General features: G+C 40.5%; 1 protein-coding gene across 2 annotated transcripts in view; it reads left to right on the top strand.

Annotated features, from left to right (window-relative positions):
* The window catches only part of LOC150085139 (uncharacterized), a 111,212-nt gene that overhangs the window by 38,390 nt on the left and 55,355 nt on the right, over nucleotides 1-17,467 (top strand). For both annotated transcript variants that reach the window (XM_090373890.1, XM_090373891.1), the window contains one exon: nucleotides 424-691. In XM_090373890.1, the coding sequence (XP_090230016.1) occupies nucleotides 424-691 (268 nt within the window). The remainder of the gene's footprint in view (nucleotides 1-423; nucleotides 692-17,467) is intronic.

Raw genomic sequence — 17,467 nt, 5'->3', positions numbered from 1 at the left:
ATGGCCATGTGCTAAGGCCAGATTGTATACAATGGATTTCAGGAAGATGGTGAATTTAGTCTAATGCAGCGGATTCTTCAATCCAGCTTTTTTGAGCTTCTCTGAGTTGAGGTTGAACAAGCTCTTTGGGGTAGAGATCCTCAACCACCCAATTTCCTACTGTTAGGTAGATGCACCTAATAAAGTGGCTACTCGGTGAACGTAAAGAGCGATCTTTAATGTACGGAATTATTTATTAAGATCCGTGTGTGCAAAAATGTACGAATATACACAGTAAATCCTCAGTACAAAACATTTTGCATTCATCCTTACAGAAAGCAAACCTACTCACCTAACACAAAATCCTTATCACCTTGACATTTTCATTGCAATTTTCGGTTAGTCTTTTTCCCGTGTACAGCAAGATTTCTTTTGTCATTGCAGGAGAATGTTCCCAGCGTTCAAAGTCCGAGTGTCTGGACTGGACAAAAAGGCGAAATACATTCTGTTGATGGACATTGTGGCCGCTGACGACTGCCGTTACAAATTTCACAACAGTCGGTGGGTCGTGGCGGGTAAAGCTGATCCAGAGATGCCCAAACGGATGTACATCCACCCGGACTCCCCCAGCACGGGGGAGCAGTGGATGCAGAAAGTGGTGTCCTTTCATAAGCTAAAACTGACGAACAACATCTCTGACAAGCACGGATTTGTAAGTAGATTCCTTTATCTTTAACTTAGATGTTCATAACCTTAAATGCTATGTTTCTTAAAGTTTAAAATCTCGATTTAATTGGCTTCTAAGTGATGATTCTAAAATTTAGTTTTCCTAAAGGAATACTTACCAATTTCAAATAGATCCCCACCTGCCATTATTGAGTTGTGATGTGTCCAAACATCGTAACTCGATGTTTGACTGCACTTCCCCTTCTCTTCTTCATATTGAATTTCATTAGTGTACCTTTAAATGTCTATTTAAAGATTTAATTTAGAAGCTTATAATTTTATTTAAAATTATAAGTTTCTAAATGCTTGGTGTAGAAATATAAGTTTATAACGCTTAAGTAGTTGGGGTTCGTCCCAGAGTTTGACGATATTTATAATGTCCTATTGAAACCACATTTATCGGTAAGAATACATCCCATGTTTCACGTGTGTCTGTTGAGATTTAAAAAATAAAAAAATAAAAAATGAAGACGTTTCTAACCTTGGTCGCATTATACTTGAACTTTAAATGTTTGGTATGAGTACCGCAGCAACACGTCTACGTTTCTGGACGCTTTTCTGTTGCAAATCCAGAAACTATACGACTTCATCCAGCATATAATCACTTCATTAATCCTTGAAGTAGTAATAAGGGCCTCGAGGATTAAAGAAGGAATTATATGCTGGATTACTATGCAACTCAAATGTTTTCTATAATGGACGTTACCGTAAGCATCTTGAATGTTTTCTTTACTTTTTGTACACTGCTGGAAACTTCAATCACGAGTTAAGCTTTGGAAGATCGTGGTGATTTTTCAAATTCTAAAAAAGAATTCTAAATCCTAGTCGTCCACCGTATTAACAGAACAAAATTTGTAGTCTCTTCACTCAAAAACTCAAATTTTTGGAAACATTTAGGGATGAATTCGTATATCACTTTTTCCCTTGAATCATGTATCCATAAAACGTGTAATGCATTCTACCTTCTAATACATTCACTTTTTCACAATTTATATAATTTATTTCGAACTAATTTTTACTAAAATATGCCATTAAGTCAAAATTCCAATAAAAACTATTCTAAAATGAAAATCCCGGAGAGGTATGTTTTCTAACGAATTATGCTGTACAGGACACAGCTCAACTCAATTCACTAGCTGATTGACAATGCAAAATTATGTGACGTTGAGAACAAATCTGTCACACTATTTTAAATTCAATTTGTAGTCAAATGATTTGGTTTTAAGCTGAAGTTAATCATCGCGATTATTAGCCTAAAAGAGTATCGCCATGCTCCGATGATTTTTATTGTAGGGAGTTACTCCTCTGTCTTCCTTCCGTTTATTATTATTATTTATTTATTTTGTATGGGATTTTTTCCGCCCCGTGAAGGATACTGGTACCCAGTGCATGGGATGATTCGCTGTGTCCGATTACTATTATTATTGTTGTTATTGTTGGTCGAGGAACTGTCTTACTGTCCTACAGGTATTCAGGATCGTGGCATTCTGGAGTTCAATGCAAATGTTCCCTGGAAGGCTTATTACTACTAGGTTCTTATGGAGACTCTTTGGCACCATGTCGGTGGTTGACACGATGATCGGGATAGTCATTACTTGTTCCGTATGCCACATATCTTTGACTTCCTGTGTTAAGTCTGAGTACTTCCTGATCTTTTCCTCTTGTTTTCTGGAGATTGCTGGTGTTGGGTTTGCATCGATGAGTAGGCAGCTATTTTCTTCTTGTCAATGAGGGTTATGTCCGGTTTGTTGTGCGGGATCGTCTTCTCCATTATGATGGCACAGTCCCAGTATAGTCTGTGAGTAGAGGTGTCTAGTACTGCCTGAGGCTCGTACTTGTAATACAATAAACTTTCTTTGATCAGTTGAAAAGGAAACAAATACTAGCTGATCAAAATTATTAATATTACTTTTATTTTATTAATCCTATAGGATTCACCAGCCACAGGCTAGGAGGATGATAACATACTCAGTTGCGAGTTACCCCTTGCAGAAGGGGTTACATTGCAGTACATGTGTGTCCCACCTGATGAAATATTTACATGTGTCTTATTATTAGTATCTTTAGTTTAAATGGAGTGCTAGCAGGATCACCTGATGCTTAGATACAAGACAGTCAACATTATACAATAGTCTCTGTTGATATGGGCCCGTTAGATTTCAGCGAGACTCTTGTTATTCCTTAGAGTTTACGTTTGGAGATAGCTCGAAGGACCTGTAGACACACAAAGTATGTTGTACTTGCATACAGAGCTGAACAGCGACCATCCATTTGGAGGTATTCTTCACAAATGGGTGAGGAGAAAAGAGTTCCCATAAACTTGTTTTTGTTATCTTCGCAAAGCCTTTCGGCGTCAATTTTTACTGTATTTAAATATCTTGAGTGTGTTTTCTGGAATGCATATCCGAAGATTGTCAACCATGTTGAGTGAGGAGCGGAGAGGAAGGCTCGAGCCAGAAGAGAGCCTCAGTGGGCTCTGGGCGTAAAATTATGCTGTCGATCTTTCGTGCATCTAGCTCTTTCCAGTGAGGAGCTGAGAGGTGTCAGTGAATTCTTTGTAATAACTAGCACCCTACTAGGCTTGATTGAAGTTCCAGTACAGCGTGTCTTGGGAAATGGAGAAGGTATTCTCAGCGACCCTATTGATCTATCTGAGAAGCCAATATTCAAGCCCGATAATGGCTTTAAGATAGCAGCTAGGAGCAGAAGATCAAATCTGTGAAGCGTATAAGGGTGAGGAGATGACGTATTTCACGATGCCTTTAGTTGTGAGCGCTGAGTTTAGGATTCCTACTAGCTCTTGGCTGGTGGACCACAGAGCGTAATAGGTTTTGGCTTTCATGGGGCGAAGTGGGCTACAAAAGTTAGATCCTTGGCTCACATCTGTACCCGGCATATTTACCAATGTTAAAAGTGTGTATATTTTCAATGACTTGTGCGATGACCACTCTATACAAGGTGCTGCGTAAAATAATTTAGGAAAATTTACAAAATTCACAAGTTTACAAAAATTTAAAAAGCCTTAAAATCATCTAAATGTAATGTAATCACTGATTTGGGTGGTAGAAGAAGCGGATCAGTTACATTTCGTGATTTCCTTGTGGAGTAATGAGACAAAAAAAAAAATATAATTAAAAATAAAAGAAAAGTTAATCCGTATAAATTTATAGCCGAATAGCATCCGGCTAATGAAAATAGTGGTGGGAAAGCAACACTCACACATAATGGTGAAAATAATTTTTCGACAAAAAAATATATATATATTTACAAAAATATATATATATATATATATATTTTCATGCATGAAAAATCAATCCAAATACAAAAAAATAAATAAATAAAAATAAACTAAAAATGCAATGCAATGCAATCAACTAAAATATTCTTAAATTGCACATTCTCATGTACTGAACACTGCATGTGCACACGTGTAGATATAGGTGTAAATAGATACACTATAGATATAATAGATATATATACAAAATAGATAATAGATATATACACATATATAGTTGAGTAAATATACACGTATACGTTAGAAGATGATCTGAAAACTATATCTCAGCTTCGATATCATAGCGAATTTACAGAGCACACCAAAATTTAGAATAAAGACATCAATATGCTGGCCAACGTATAATAATAATGAATAAATAAATAAAATTTAAAATTTGAAAGAGGAGGTTACACCAAATGGGTGCCAAATAATATTGCAATAATATAATTGGCTGTCGCCTCGACGAGAACCACATAAAAAGAACGCTAAAATTGAAATCAAATAACATAAAATAAAGTAGAATAAGATTAAATCAGAAAACAGAATTTACTGATTCCAAGAGGAACCAATTGTGCCAATTCAACCATTTACTTGTGCTCAAAAATATATATATGTAAATGCATACAAATATGCACTACGACTAACGTCTGCAATTTCAGGTTTGCATTCCACCTTTCCTGGTGCCTTCTTCCCATCTCCAAAGCCGCCGTAGCCGAGTGTTCATGCATTTATACACCGCTTTGATTGACCGTGGTTCAAGCTCGCGTGACTGCTAAATACGGTGCTGTTTCATGTATTCTATTCTGTGAACTCCACTCCTCTGAGTGTATGTGGCCGTACCGGCGTATAAGTAGAAAATTTAAATGTTTAAATTTTGTTGGAATCGCTTATCTTGTTCCTCGCTGAGAGATGTAAAGATCAAAATGTTTGCGATTTATTAGGCACATTTTCAACGATACTTTCTGATTATCTGAGAAGTTCTGAACAACGTATTTTTTACGTAAATGCATGCTTCTTCTCAAACTATGGTCATCGTTCTTTCAAATTGCTCATCTCAAGTTAACTATCTCATTTGTATCCCTATGAAAATGCCGTCTTTCAGTTCCGTATTTTAACTTGCGAATTTATTGCAAAGATACTTAAAGAAGAAGAACTCTTTATTATATACAGAAGGCGCATTGCTGTATACAACTCCCTTCACGGCTACAAGCCAGGGGTTAGCAATTGGTACACTTATCTAAAGCTTTACAAATTGCTTCATTAACCTCACTTTGATACGAAGTCGAAGTAATAGGACTTTCATTGGATCCCCACACTTTTGAACTCTGTACAAGGCTGTATCTGACCGTCGTTGGCTTCGCCCTCCACTGTCCCATTCACGTATGAGACATAGCATTATACTGTAACCTGATTGCTGACCCAACAACTTACAGAGAACGTTCAAGTCTCCAGAGAGAGCTAATTATGTCCTTCATATTTAACTTTATTAAGAAGTTTGAAGTCTTCATATGTTTCCTTTAAGTGAGCCTAATTACAGACAGAGCATAAATGTTCTCCTAATGAAGGAGATCGTTTCTCGGAAGAGTTTTGGAGGAATCGATTAAATCTCCACTCACTTGGTTATTAATAATCTTGAAATATTTCTGCAATAGACAAGCAAACCCTCCCAAGAAAATGGAATGAACTCACATGTCTGTACTAAAAAAGTATGTCCTCCCTGGAGAGAGTAGGTTTCAGCTTTGTAGTCTTTATCCCAGGATCTTGCCCAGAAGATTTTGGAAGACTAAAGCTATCGCGAAATCATTTAACTCCTTTTTTACCAACTAAAAGAGTACAAAGAACGGTGCATCCTAGTGTGTATACATTAATGTCACCTTGAGCTATAGATTCTCAATGTATCTGAAGTGTTTTTCGCTTCTCGTTTCCCGTTCTTTTCGCGATCATGCTAGAAAAATCCACAACCAACTGACCTTATAATAAATAATTAAGAATGCAAATATTATTTTTGCGTATTTTATACGCTCTTGAATCCCATGGACAAAAACGAATGCCTCTAAGGGGACATATATAATTGGCCCGACCCGAAAACAGTTGTGAAGTTAATTCGTGTCGATTATACTGCGCTGACTAGTCTTTGAGCTGATAATAGATGTTACAATAAGTTTTACTTATCTTTAATAATTGTGCATCCAGATGATTTTTCAAAATTCTTCAGCTTAAACCACTGGTTGCAGCATATTTAGCTGTTTAGAAAGAATGAGGAGGTAAAGGAAGGTTGAAGATTTGTCGAAACTGTTGAACTAATTTCAATATAAAAATTATAACAGATTACATGCTGAAAAGCTACATGGTACACTTCTTTAGTGTATGCGATTTACTGACACGTCGAAAATAAAATCACGGATTTCAGATTTATCAACAAATAGGCTACTAGTAGATCCTGCTGCGCAAGCTAAATTTCTCTTCTCTCTCGGGGTCCTTTAGAAGTGTATTGTATTGGCTGAAGCTTACTCCAAAAACATTGAGTAGTTTTAAAATAATAATAATTCAATGTTTGAACTTGTAACTTTTGGCATCTTTCATAATTGTGAGTGAAATTCCAACTGGGTTGTCAGGTTTGCAATGATGGGTGTCTGCCCTCCCATCGGGACAGTGCCAGAAAGCACCAAACCGGCCGTCTGGAGGTTGGCAATACATTACTGCTGAGTAATACCGTACTTCTCTTAGACGTGTCTTTTTTATAGTGCAATGCAGGGGCAACTCGTTTGATGGCCTCACATTTTAAAACATCGATAATAAGCTTTCGCTTGTTTTTTTCTCTTACACTGTTTTACAAGAAGCGTATGTAAACACAGCCCATTTATTTAGTCGTTCAAGGTTAAACATGGGGTTTATGCCCCAACTTATCAGCTTGGTTCACCGATTCAGTGTAGTATTTTCCAAAGATCCATCTACTTAAAGGCCTCAACTGATTTATTGACTTTTTTTATGATCATACCAGAAATAAACATTATTACAATCTTCCTAAGTGCGATTGAACTTTATTAAATCGACTTTAAATTATTTTAAGATTCGCTTACCATCTGCGTCTCGGAAAACACGGAAAACACATTCATTATTTGTTGTATTAGACCGTAATGTTTCTTTAATTAAAGTTATTGTTAACCAAAACCCGTTATTGTAGGTTGATTTAACTTTCTTTTCGCAATTAAAATTATTGCAGTACCTCAGAGAAGACCGCTTTTCCCAAGTTTTCATTTGATTCACCATTGCAAATTTAAGAAAGCTTATCAGATGACAGGAGTAATAAAAAGAATTGTTTCTTTCTGTAGCGTTCAGTGGTTCTTGCGAGAGTGTAATTTTTCCTCACCATTTTAGAATTCGTATTGCCTGCCTGTTGCCCATTCCATGACACAAAAGGTCGAGCTCTCCCGAGTGGTCAAGCGCCAGGGTACCAGGATGCACGCGCTTTGACTGAGTACCAAATACGATAGCACGATCTTCTATTTTCTCCATCTTTTGAACTCCTCTCGCTTTATGTAGTCGTACCGGATTATGAACAGAAAATTTATTTTTAATTTCGAAATCCTGCAAAAGCATAAGTTACTCCATGGAAGCGTGTCAAATTGTCTTACGTGCATGAGGTTTATGGGCTTCAAATATGCAGCCTGAATACGATCCTCACCATAAAACCCTTTAACGAAAATGGAGCGTCATACAGCGTGCTTGGCCACAAGTATAAATAGCTGACTACATAAATGGAGGCCTCATTTAAAATTATTTTAATGACCTTTAAAAACCCCAATGAAATTATAAAATGATTGTTATAATTCTTCACTAGAGCAAAAGTTTACATGATGCAGACAACAAAAGAACAGTACCGTATGTAGCAGTCAGGAGGGCTAGAACATTGGTTGATTCAAATTGCGTGTAATAATAATAATAATAATATTATTATTATTATTATTATTATTATTGTTGTTGTTATTTTATTTCTCCCCGATGGGGATTCCACTGCGTGACGGGTACTGCTACCAAGTAACCAGGGTGGTGGTTGTTATGTCTGGTGTTACTGTTGGTCGAGGAAGTCTCTGACTATCCTACAGGTGTTCAGGATTGCGACTTTCTGAAGTTCCTTGTAAGTGTGGGAGATCTATTGCTGCTAGGCTGTAATGCAGGATCTTTAGCGCCATACCGGTGGTTGACACGATGATTGGCATGGTCGATATTTGAGACATCTATTTGATCTCCTATCTTAGGTTCGTGTACTTCCTGATCTTTTCTTCATTGGTTTTCTGGAGACTGCCAGTGTTGGGCACCGTTATGTCCATAAGATAGGTGGCTTTTTCTTATTTTCGACAAGGGTTAATTTATATTGGTGTGGAGATCGTTGTTTCTTGGTCCACATTAGGTTCCCTTGATACTAGTGAACTACACATGGATGCCGCAGATTCTCTGAAAATTTAACATGCATACACTGCAACGACCGTCGTGGCTGCAGCGTATCCATCTGAGAATGAGTTCTTATAACAGATAGTGCTCCATTCTCACAAGGCCAGAATTGTACAGAATTAATTCCAGGAACGTGACAATAAATTGTAGTGGCCTTCCTAGTTACTAGATTTTAATCGCACCGAGCATATGTATAGATGAGGTGGGTCGAGTTCTTTGTGGTAGAGATCAGTTGAGGCGGCATGGACCAGACCCCATAACACCCTTCAGAGACTTCATTTAGTCGATGATGCCACGACGAAGTCAGGCTGTTTCTTGAGGTGTATCTAATAAAGTGGCCACTGGATATACTCTAATTACCTTTTTCTGAGTGGCGAGTTCTGGAGGGAGAACCTTCGTGGTTAGCAGAGTTGGTATAATCAATGTCCTTCCCACACCGGGTGGAGAAGACCTCAGTTCGAATTCCTTAATGAATCGAGGAATTTTTATGGGCTTTTTCACAACGTGGCTGATTTAGTCGGTCTCAGGCGAGGGTAGCATGGTTTTTATCCCCGAAACTCAGTTTTCTTGTTCAGCAAACAGCAAATCGATCACAGACCACATGCAGTTTACAGACATATTAAACAGGGTGCAATATGGTCCGAGTTGGTGAAGCGCCTAAAACCATACAACAACAACATGCGGATGAAAAAATTGTCCTTAATTTGATCCGCACTTTCTACCTTCTAGGTCTGCGACGGTAGCACAGTGGTATCGTCACCGTCCTCCCCATACTGAGTCGAAAAGGTCCGGGTTCGAATTCCGTCGATGACGTGAGGAACTTTAATTGACTTTTTTCACTCCGTGGCTGAGTTAGTCGGTCTCAGGCGTAGATAGCAAGGTTTTTACCCCAAGAAACTGGGGTTTTTTTCATCCAACAAAACAGGCAAATCGACCAGAGAGAACACACGCAATTTACAGACACAAATATGGGTTTATGTAATCAATTACTGGTAACCGTAATATAATAATTTGATTTTGTATAAGTATCGAATAAAGCATAGCTAATGTTATTTTTAAATTTTTAGCTCCTTAGCGACATAAATAGAGGGGGAGGACACAAAATTTACTCACATTTTCCTGTCTGACGCCGCCATTTTTAATTTAAAAAATATTTTTAAATTTTATTTTAAACCTACTCGTTGAGTACTTTCCAACGGTGTATATAAGCTATAGGTTGTCGACACTTTTGTCCCCCCGCATTTCTCAGACAAATTTTTGCCAACAACGATCAATATGGCGTTATGTTGGCCCACATGATGTACAAACCCATGCAAAATTTTGAGTCAATAGGTTGAATGGTTCCAGAGATACAATGCTGTGACAGACGGACGGACAGACAGACAACCGAGTGACATTATAAGGGTCCTTCGTTAGACTACAAACGCTAAAACCGATCATTGGACACAATGGTGAGCTCAACATTAACAACATCCTAGGACAATAAGGTTTTCAAGAACTACAGTACCAGACAGATGGAGATACGCGATTATTAGATGAAGTTAATGAGGCCGTTCCCTTCCATTCAATTTATACATTCCTCAAAGTAAACCCCATAAATTTTGTTGTGGCGAGAAATATAAGAAGGAAGAGATCCTCAAATTATCTCAAATACAAAGAGTCAATCACTTTTGACATTTGTAAAATTACAAGTGCACTTACGAGTGGAAGACATCGTTATCTCCAGTTTGCCTTTGTACAAATGTTTTATTAATCTTTTTACATATTTTTGTACGTTGCAACCAGCGCCTACTAGCCAACACCTGTCTTGGGCCAAGCTATTTGCAATAAATTGATAACTGATTGACTGATAAATTTTTCATCGCGACCAGCTGTCACTCACTTGGCGGAAAGAAACCCTAAATAAAGTATTTATCGCTGATAACGTTCCGCTCGGTGGAAGCGTCTTCAGACCGCTGACCCGAAGGCAGAAACCCAATATAAATAGATTGGCTTGGTTAGCGTCATCTCTCCACCCACTTCAGAAAGGGTTTTGGGGGGGGGGAGAGACGTGTCTGTGGCAATTATAAATGCCAACTTCCTCGTCTGATGAGACATCCCCCCCTCCGCCAAATCGGGAATGAGGTGGGAAGACGTAACTTTCTGCATGGCAACCCCATCAGTCAGGTAGGAAAGTGTCGCTCGCCACTCTGACTGTGACCTCACGTAATCGGCGTTCCGTAACCCGAGATCTCACGCGATGATTTTTTCTTCGTTCGAGAGGAGAGTAAGAAATTTCTGTTAGCATCGCCGTAAATATGAACGAAGGTGTCACTACAAATGAGGAGAAGGGTCGCTCGCAGACACGTTCAACGACAAAATACTTTGGCGACGTTTCCTTTTCGAGCGAGGCGAACTCATTTAGGAGCGATGTGTGCCTGGAGGTGGCAAATTCCGAACCCCTCAAAGTGCTGCCTGCGAAACCCCTCAAGGGACACGCGAAACCTTTCGTGCAAAACGACAAGAAAAAGCACTCGGAGAGGCAAAGGATATTCGCGTTTCATTCCGAATAAGTTGAAGATCTCGCGAGACTTTCCAGTTTCGAGAAATTTAAGTCAAAAATTTAATTTGATGGAAACAAGAAATAGACTTTGAAATCACAAAAGAATTTTGTGACGCACAAATAGACTTTCAAATAAAAATAAATATATGCGATGCAAAAATCAAGGATTTTATGATGGGAACAGCAACCACTCGATGTACCTCCTATCTTAGGAGTTACAAGGTTTGATCATAAAGTTTGGCGAACGTTACAAAAAAGCGATTTTATCCAATACAATATTTACATTTTTAATAATTCTTCAGTATAATCTCTGTCTACAACCGCACACTTGTTCCCTCCTGCCTGCCACTAATCAAAACACATTTGGATGTTTTCTCTTGTGAAATGCTTTTAGTATTAGCAGTATTAGTATTAGCAATGCCCACATGGTGCAAGGAAGCCTTAAGCTTATGCTGCACCAACCAAAAACAAAAAAAATTATGGCCCTAGTTCTAGAATCATTTATAACCGTGATGTGATAATTTCGTCCTCATTCATTTTGCTTATGCCTCTCAGAACTTTAAACACCTCAATCAAGTCTCCTCTAAGGTGCCTAGTTTCCAAGCTCTGCAACCCACATATTCTAAATCTTTCCTCATATGGACGCCCTTTTGCCGAGCTCACCAGGACGCCCTTTACCTGAACACAGTATTCCAAGTGTGGTTTAACAATAGTCTTATATAATGGGATTATGACATCCTTATCTCTACTAGCAATTGTTCGATAAATCATCGATAGGACACCATGGGCCTTCCTTGCAACCTGCCTACAATGCTCAGAGAACTTCATGTCTGACCATATCGTAACACCCAAGTCCCTTTCCTCCACTACCTGCTTTACTTCAACTACGCCAAGTGTATAAATTATTTTGGGATTACTGTTTTCCAGGTGTAATACCTTACACTTTGCTGGATTAAAGCATAGCTGCCATTTTTCTGACCATCTATGAAGTCTATCTAGATCACTCTGAAGAAGCTCTGCTTGGCAGTAATGATTAACTGCTCTACCAATCTTTACATCATCTGCAAATTTAGACATCACGCCCTCTATCCCTTCATCGATTTCATTTATGAAAATCAAAAACAACAGTAATGCTAATATTGATCCTTGGGGAACCCCACCTTCTTACATCGACCCAATCTGAGAATAACCAATTATCACAACCTTCTGCCTCCTGCCCTGAAGCCATCCAGCTATCCATCTAAGAATTTTCCCTGTGATTCCAACCTGTTCCAGCTTGTAAAGTAACTGCTCATGTGGGACTAAGACAAATCCAAATAAACAATGTCGAAATTATTCCCTAAGTCCAGCTGTTGAATAACTAATCAGATTAGTTAAACATGATTTTCCCTTTACAAAACTATGCTGAGTATCCTTTAGAAATCCACCCTTGATCAGTGTCAATGATGGACTTTTAGGCAATCCATCGTGTTTGATAGAATTTCCATCAGTCGACTCAATTTGTTTTCCTTTTACGTCCCCTTTTACTTCTGGGAATAGACAAAAGCGTGCCAAGTCAGTCAAATAAGGCGGGAATGTCTCGGTCAAAAATTGCAGGAAGGCAAGTGATGTGTGACACGGTTTATTGTCGTGGTGAAGGAACCAAACATTCGTCACTTTTCGGATAGTTTGCGGAGGATTGCTTCTCCCAACCATTTTAAAACTTCTTCATAGTAGACTCCATTAGCCGTGGCACCTCGCGACACAAATTCTGATAACATCATTCCCTCGTCAAAAAGTATAGTCGGTATGGCTTTAAAGAAAAGCAATAATAATGACAGAAATAATTCTTTATTAAGCGCGATACATCATGCACTGACTTCTTTTTATTTTCTAACTAATAATTTCATCTTATTTCCTCGTTGCGCATGGCTGCAGTTGGAGGGAAAGTGCGCAGATGTGCCGATATCAAAACTCCATTTTGAATGAGTTTTACATTTCTGCCGCTCCATTTAACTTCTGCAACATCAGCGAGGCCTGCGACTAAAATAAGCGGAAAACATCGAAACAAAACAAAAACCGGCAATAAAATGTTCCGAGTGACCTCAGCGCTACGAGCCCGTGACCAGAAACAAAGGGAGGCCACGAAATTGAAAATGATTCTAAGAAGAAAGTTTCTCCTCTGTCATTACGTGCCATCCCCTTTCTTCCTTGCCAGCGACGCATTAGTAACACTACAATAGGAGAACGAACGATTACTCGAATTTAGATAAAAGCTCATTTTAGGGTTCGAAATGTCACGTGCAAGGTGAGTAGCGGTGACGCGAGATCAAAACCCTGTTTGTCCATCAGCCCAATATCGCGATGAAAACATTCTGTCGAAAAACCTCCCGAATATAACATCGCACGACAGTGTGTGAGAAGGCGCTTCAGATAATCTCGGTGGTAAAAAGAAGCCGATGGATGCCAGAAGTGGATGAACACTATTCCTGTTGGAGGTGGCGCAACTGAACACGTTCTACCCGCGAGGCCTCTCACTTTGATGAAGATAACTCATTTCGTCACACCGACAAAGAACAAAGAACGCTTTTCAAATGGAACCTCATTTCCTGGAGCAGTTAGTGGTTCGCTCAGCTCATATTTTTGTTTAAGGAAGGGGGTTGCATATGTGGCTGCTCAGTAAATGCATTCGCGTCTTTGTGTTCTAAAGAAAGCAACTGTCTTTTATTAGTCCTCGGTGAACGTCTTAAAATCTGAGAGAGCGCGAGAACATCTCGGGGCTCATTTCGTTGACCTAAACTGTGGGATAATATCTTATAATTCTTTTAGGGGTTTCTGTCTGAAAACAAATAAACTCCTTCAATTTCTAGCGAATATTTTACCAAAATTTCACGCCAATCTAGATGCTATTTTTCTTGGACAATGGACACGATATTTTTTGAGGTGATTCTAAGCAATTATTCTGATTTGTTCAGTTTAAATCATTTTTTAAGGGTACAAATGTAATTTTTCAATAAAATCCACCGCTCACATTTCTTTCCAACAATCGGACACAACCATTGCTCCCATAAAATACTGAACAAAAATTAAAAATCTCAAAGTTTCATCAAAAACCTTTCTAAAGAGCATCTTACTGGGCGTCTTAATATCGAGAGCTGCCTTTAGAGGGAGATTTCACTTTTCATCGCGATTAAGGAGATTGTAATCTTAGGTAAGAAGGTCAATGAGACGCAATGACAACGACTTGTTTTATTTAAGACGGAGTTGGTTGCTAAATAACAGCGATCTATGTACACGTGACTTTGGGATTCGCAGGAGTAAAATACGCTTAATCTGGCAGAGGAATTCCACTCTTTTTTGATGATTTTCACCATTGGTTCAGCAACTTGCTCGTCTCGCTCATACTTCGCTGCAAGTGTTGGGGTTTGTTTCCACGGGGGGTTGGCTCACCTCCACGAGGCTACATTTTCACACGTGACAGCGGAAGATTTGCGCAGGAAGAGGTGGGAGTAACCGGGCAAATGTACATCTTGGATTACGGGTAAAAATAAAATATGACGCGGATGAATGTACAGACTGTGGCGCCACCTATACCATTCAGTAGAGGAATCCACAATCAAAGGTTGATTTTCTTCAGTTTCCACCTTCCTTCGGCGAAATATTTCTGTGATCGGCTCCGAATTGATCCTGTTGGTGGCAGGGGTACATTAACAGTCACCACCAGCAGTGACTTCCTTCCGCTATTCCTTCTTTTTGGGGAATAGAATACCGGTGTCGTTATCAAAATTCTAAGGGCTCAGAAAAATGTTAACGGTTGTTTCCATGGAAACTGTCCCTCTAATTCTGGAAGAATTTTGGTTATTTTAAACTTCACGTTTTTCAGAATTCCCGCCATTCTCGCGCTCACACACAAACACCTTCCTCCTTTTCCGGCCAAGAACCAGGGCGATTCGAAGTGGAGTGGGGGGTCGGAGAGTTGTGAACATTCCTTCTGTTGACGAAGCTATTACCGTCAACACAATTAATCTCGCCTTTTCAAGCCGAGGAAGTGTCGTACGACCCTACTTCAGCTTGTCCGGCCAAGTAGACGCGGGGTCAATTTACCGGGGACAGGTGAGTGGAAGGAGACGGATCACTTGTCACGAGTCGCGAAAGTATTTACTGTTTATTTGTGTCTTTTCCGCGCTGCCAGTGATTGTTCATTGTCACCGCAGCTCCGAGCATGTTTGCTGATAAGCGAGCACACTCGGGGAGAGTCGCCACTTGTTCCAAACCTGTCTGACGACAGGGAAGCGGAGTGACCTCTAGAGCTTTTGGCCATTACCGAAAACAATGCAGAAGAGTGGGGCGCCCGCTAATCCGGACAGCCATTGTTTCTCGGGCTCGCTCCGTCGGTGTCACCTTACACGAGACACCGCCAAGTGACCCATGCTGACGGAAAGACTGGTGAGAAGTGCGTCTTGTCGCGGAGGCGATTAACAATCCCCTGTTTACCGTTGCGGGTCAGCGGCAAACTTCTTTAGCCAGAGCCGCCGCTGTGTGTGTCGCGCGGACTTTTCGTGTGTTTGTTCAGCTTCCGCCAACAACACCAAAGCTGCGCTGGCGCCGGTCCGAGATGAGCGAGTCTTCCCTCACTTGGGCTTTGTTTCTTCTCCGTAGCCGCCATTTCCTACAGCAGGAGATAACCGCCGCTTCGTATCTACTGATGGCCACCGCAGATAACTGCGGCCTAATGAATGTTCCGGTCGCCAGTGCGAGGCATTGTCTCAGCGGCCGGAAGGAAAGGACGGTAGCCGTGTCCACCCTGCGCTGTTATCTGCTTCGCTCCCGGGGAAAAAAGGCTGCGAAGGAGCTCGCGCAACCTCGTCCACCTGCTGGATAAGGCACACTCTAATGACACTTTCGGAAACCTTAACCTTCCCTCACGTGCAAAATACGTTCGTGTCTAAGGCGGCAATCCCTCCCCTCCTTTCATAGCTTGTCGCAGGAGAAAGATACGAGGGGTCAAAATTCATATTGCAGTTCACGGAGGTCACTTCTGTCCAGCTTTAATTATACTTGTCGAATCTCCAGAATTCAACCAATGGGATTTGCTACAATAACCCTCGAGATCCCCACGGTTAATCCACATAGATCCTACATTTAGTGTGGATCCTTCTTGGCAATGCCCCTGTGTGCGTATTGCCCTCAAACTCCTTACTCCACCCGCCTCCCCTTCATGAACGGGGAAGAGAGAGAAAGACAGAGAGAGAGAACCCCTCTGAAGTGGTCGGCACACTGCAAACCTTAACTGCTGTCACATGTAAAGGCGTAAGTAGGAAGTCATCTGCAGAGTACCACACGAGACCTTCGACGTTTGGGGCTGTCAGCACCGGCAGAAACACCGTACACATCATGGCAATTCGTCCAGGAGGAGCTGAGACTGCGCAGATGCTTTTATTACTTCTGAGAACAATTTGAAGTGTGCAAAGACTCCCTTAGAGGCTGAGAACCCGCGATACTGTTGTCAGAAATTCGCGAAGGCGAACGGGGGGTCTGTTTCTACAGGGACTACGCTGGCTCTCAACGCCCCTGACTGATGTTTCAAATGTGATTGTACCTGGGACATGCGTGAAGCTTAGTGGTATTCCAAGTCTATCACAGAAAGGATTTACATTAAATCTCTCCTAGAAAAATGCTTCAGAAAAATATCAGCGTCATATGAGAGTTGAAAGTGCAGATATGGCATCCCTGTTGCACAATTACCATTTTTGCTGCAGAGAAACTTTTTCACCTCTGACCTGATGGCATTCCATCCGATTAACGTTTTTCATCATCACCATCATCATTCATAATTGGCGAGTGGTCTGGTTCTACTCAGCAGATGTTCCTTCCTCGATATCTCGGTTATTTCAACACTTGGGGCGCTTACTGGAGTGGACTGTTTACTCACAGCGACACTCTTCACTGCAATAGCAACTCGGGTTGCTGTTGCCTCTTTTTCAAGAAATAAGGAAAGGATTGGTCCCAAATGCATCATAGAAGACACTCTAGCGATTACAGTGCACCCACACCGTATTGCTAATGGTCCTTCAGCATCCAGAGATGTGATGAGAAAAGGTCCTTCGTCTCTTATACCAGCTGAATCTCCATTTTGCTGGTGGCGATGCTCGGCTGGATTTCTTTGAGGATTTCGTGTCCTTAATGGAAGTAGGGGGAAAGCGAATTCAGACGGCATTGCCCGCTTTGGTATTGACCTTCAAGAAAACAGGTTTCCTTAACTCGATGCCACCGAGAAAGTTCGTCTCTTTCAATCCCGAAATGGAAAAATAAAGATGGCGTTGTGTTGTGGGCACACTGCCACCACTTTCATCTTGTTGGTTGCTGTGTGTTCCTCGCATCTCTTAGCAACGCATGCGGGGAGGGGGAAGGGATTCTCCCCACACAGTCCGGGTGTTCCTATCTGGAGTTCCACACACTTTTCCGTGCAAGTATGTCATTCCTTTATTTTCTTTATCATTTTTCACTTCCTT

Source organism: Mastigoproctus giganteus, chromosome 5 (genome assembly GCF_048544385.1).
Source record: "Mastigoproctus giganteus isolate SK-2022 chromosome 5, ASM4854438v1, whole genome shotgun sequence".
NCBI lineage: Eukaryota > Metazoa > Arthropoda > Arachnida > Uropygi > Thelyphonidae > Mastigoproctus > Mastigoproctus giganteus.
The sequence above is the reverse complement of the archived record's forward strand: the minus strand, read 5'-3'. Positions and strand labels throughout refer to the sequence as shown.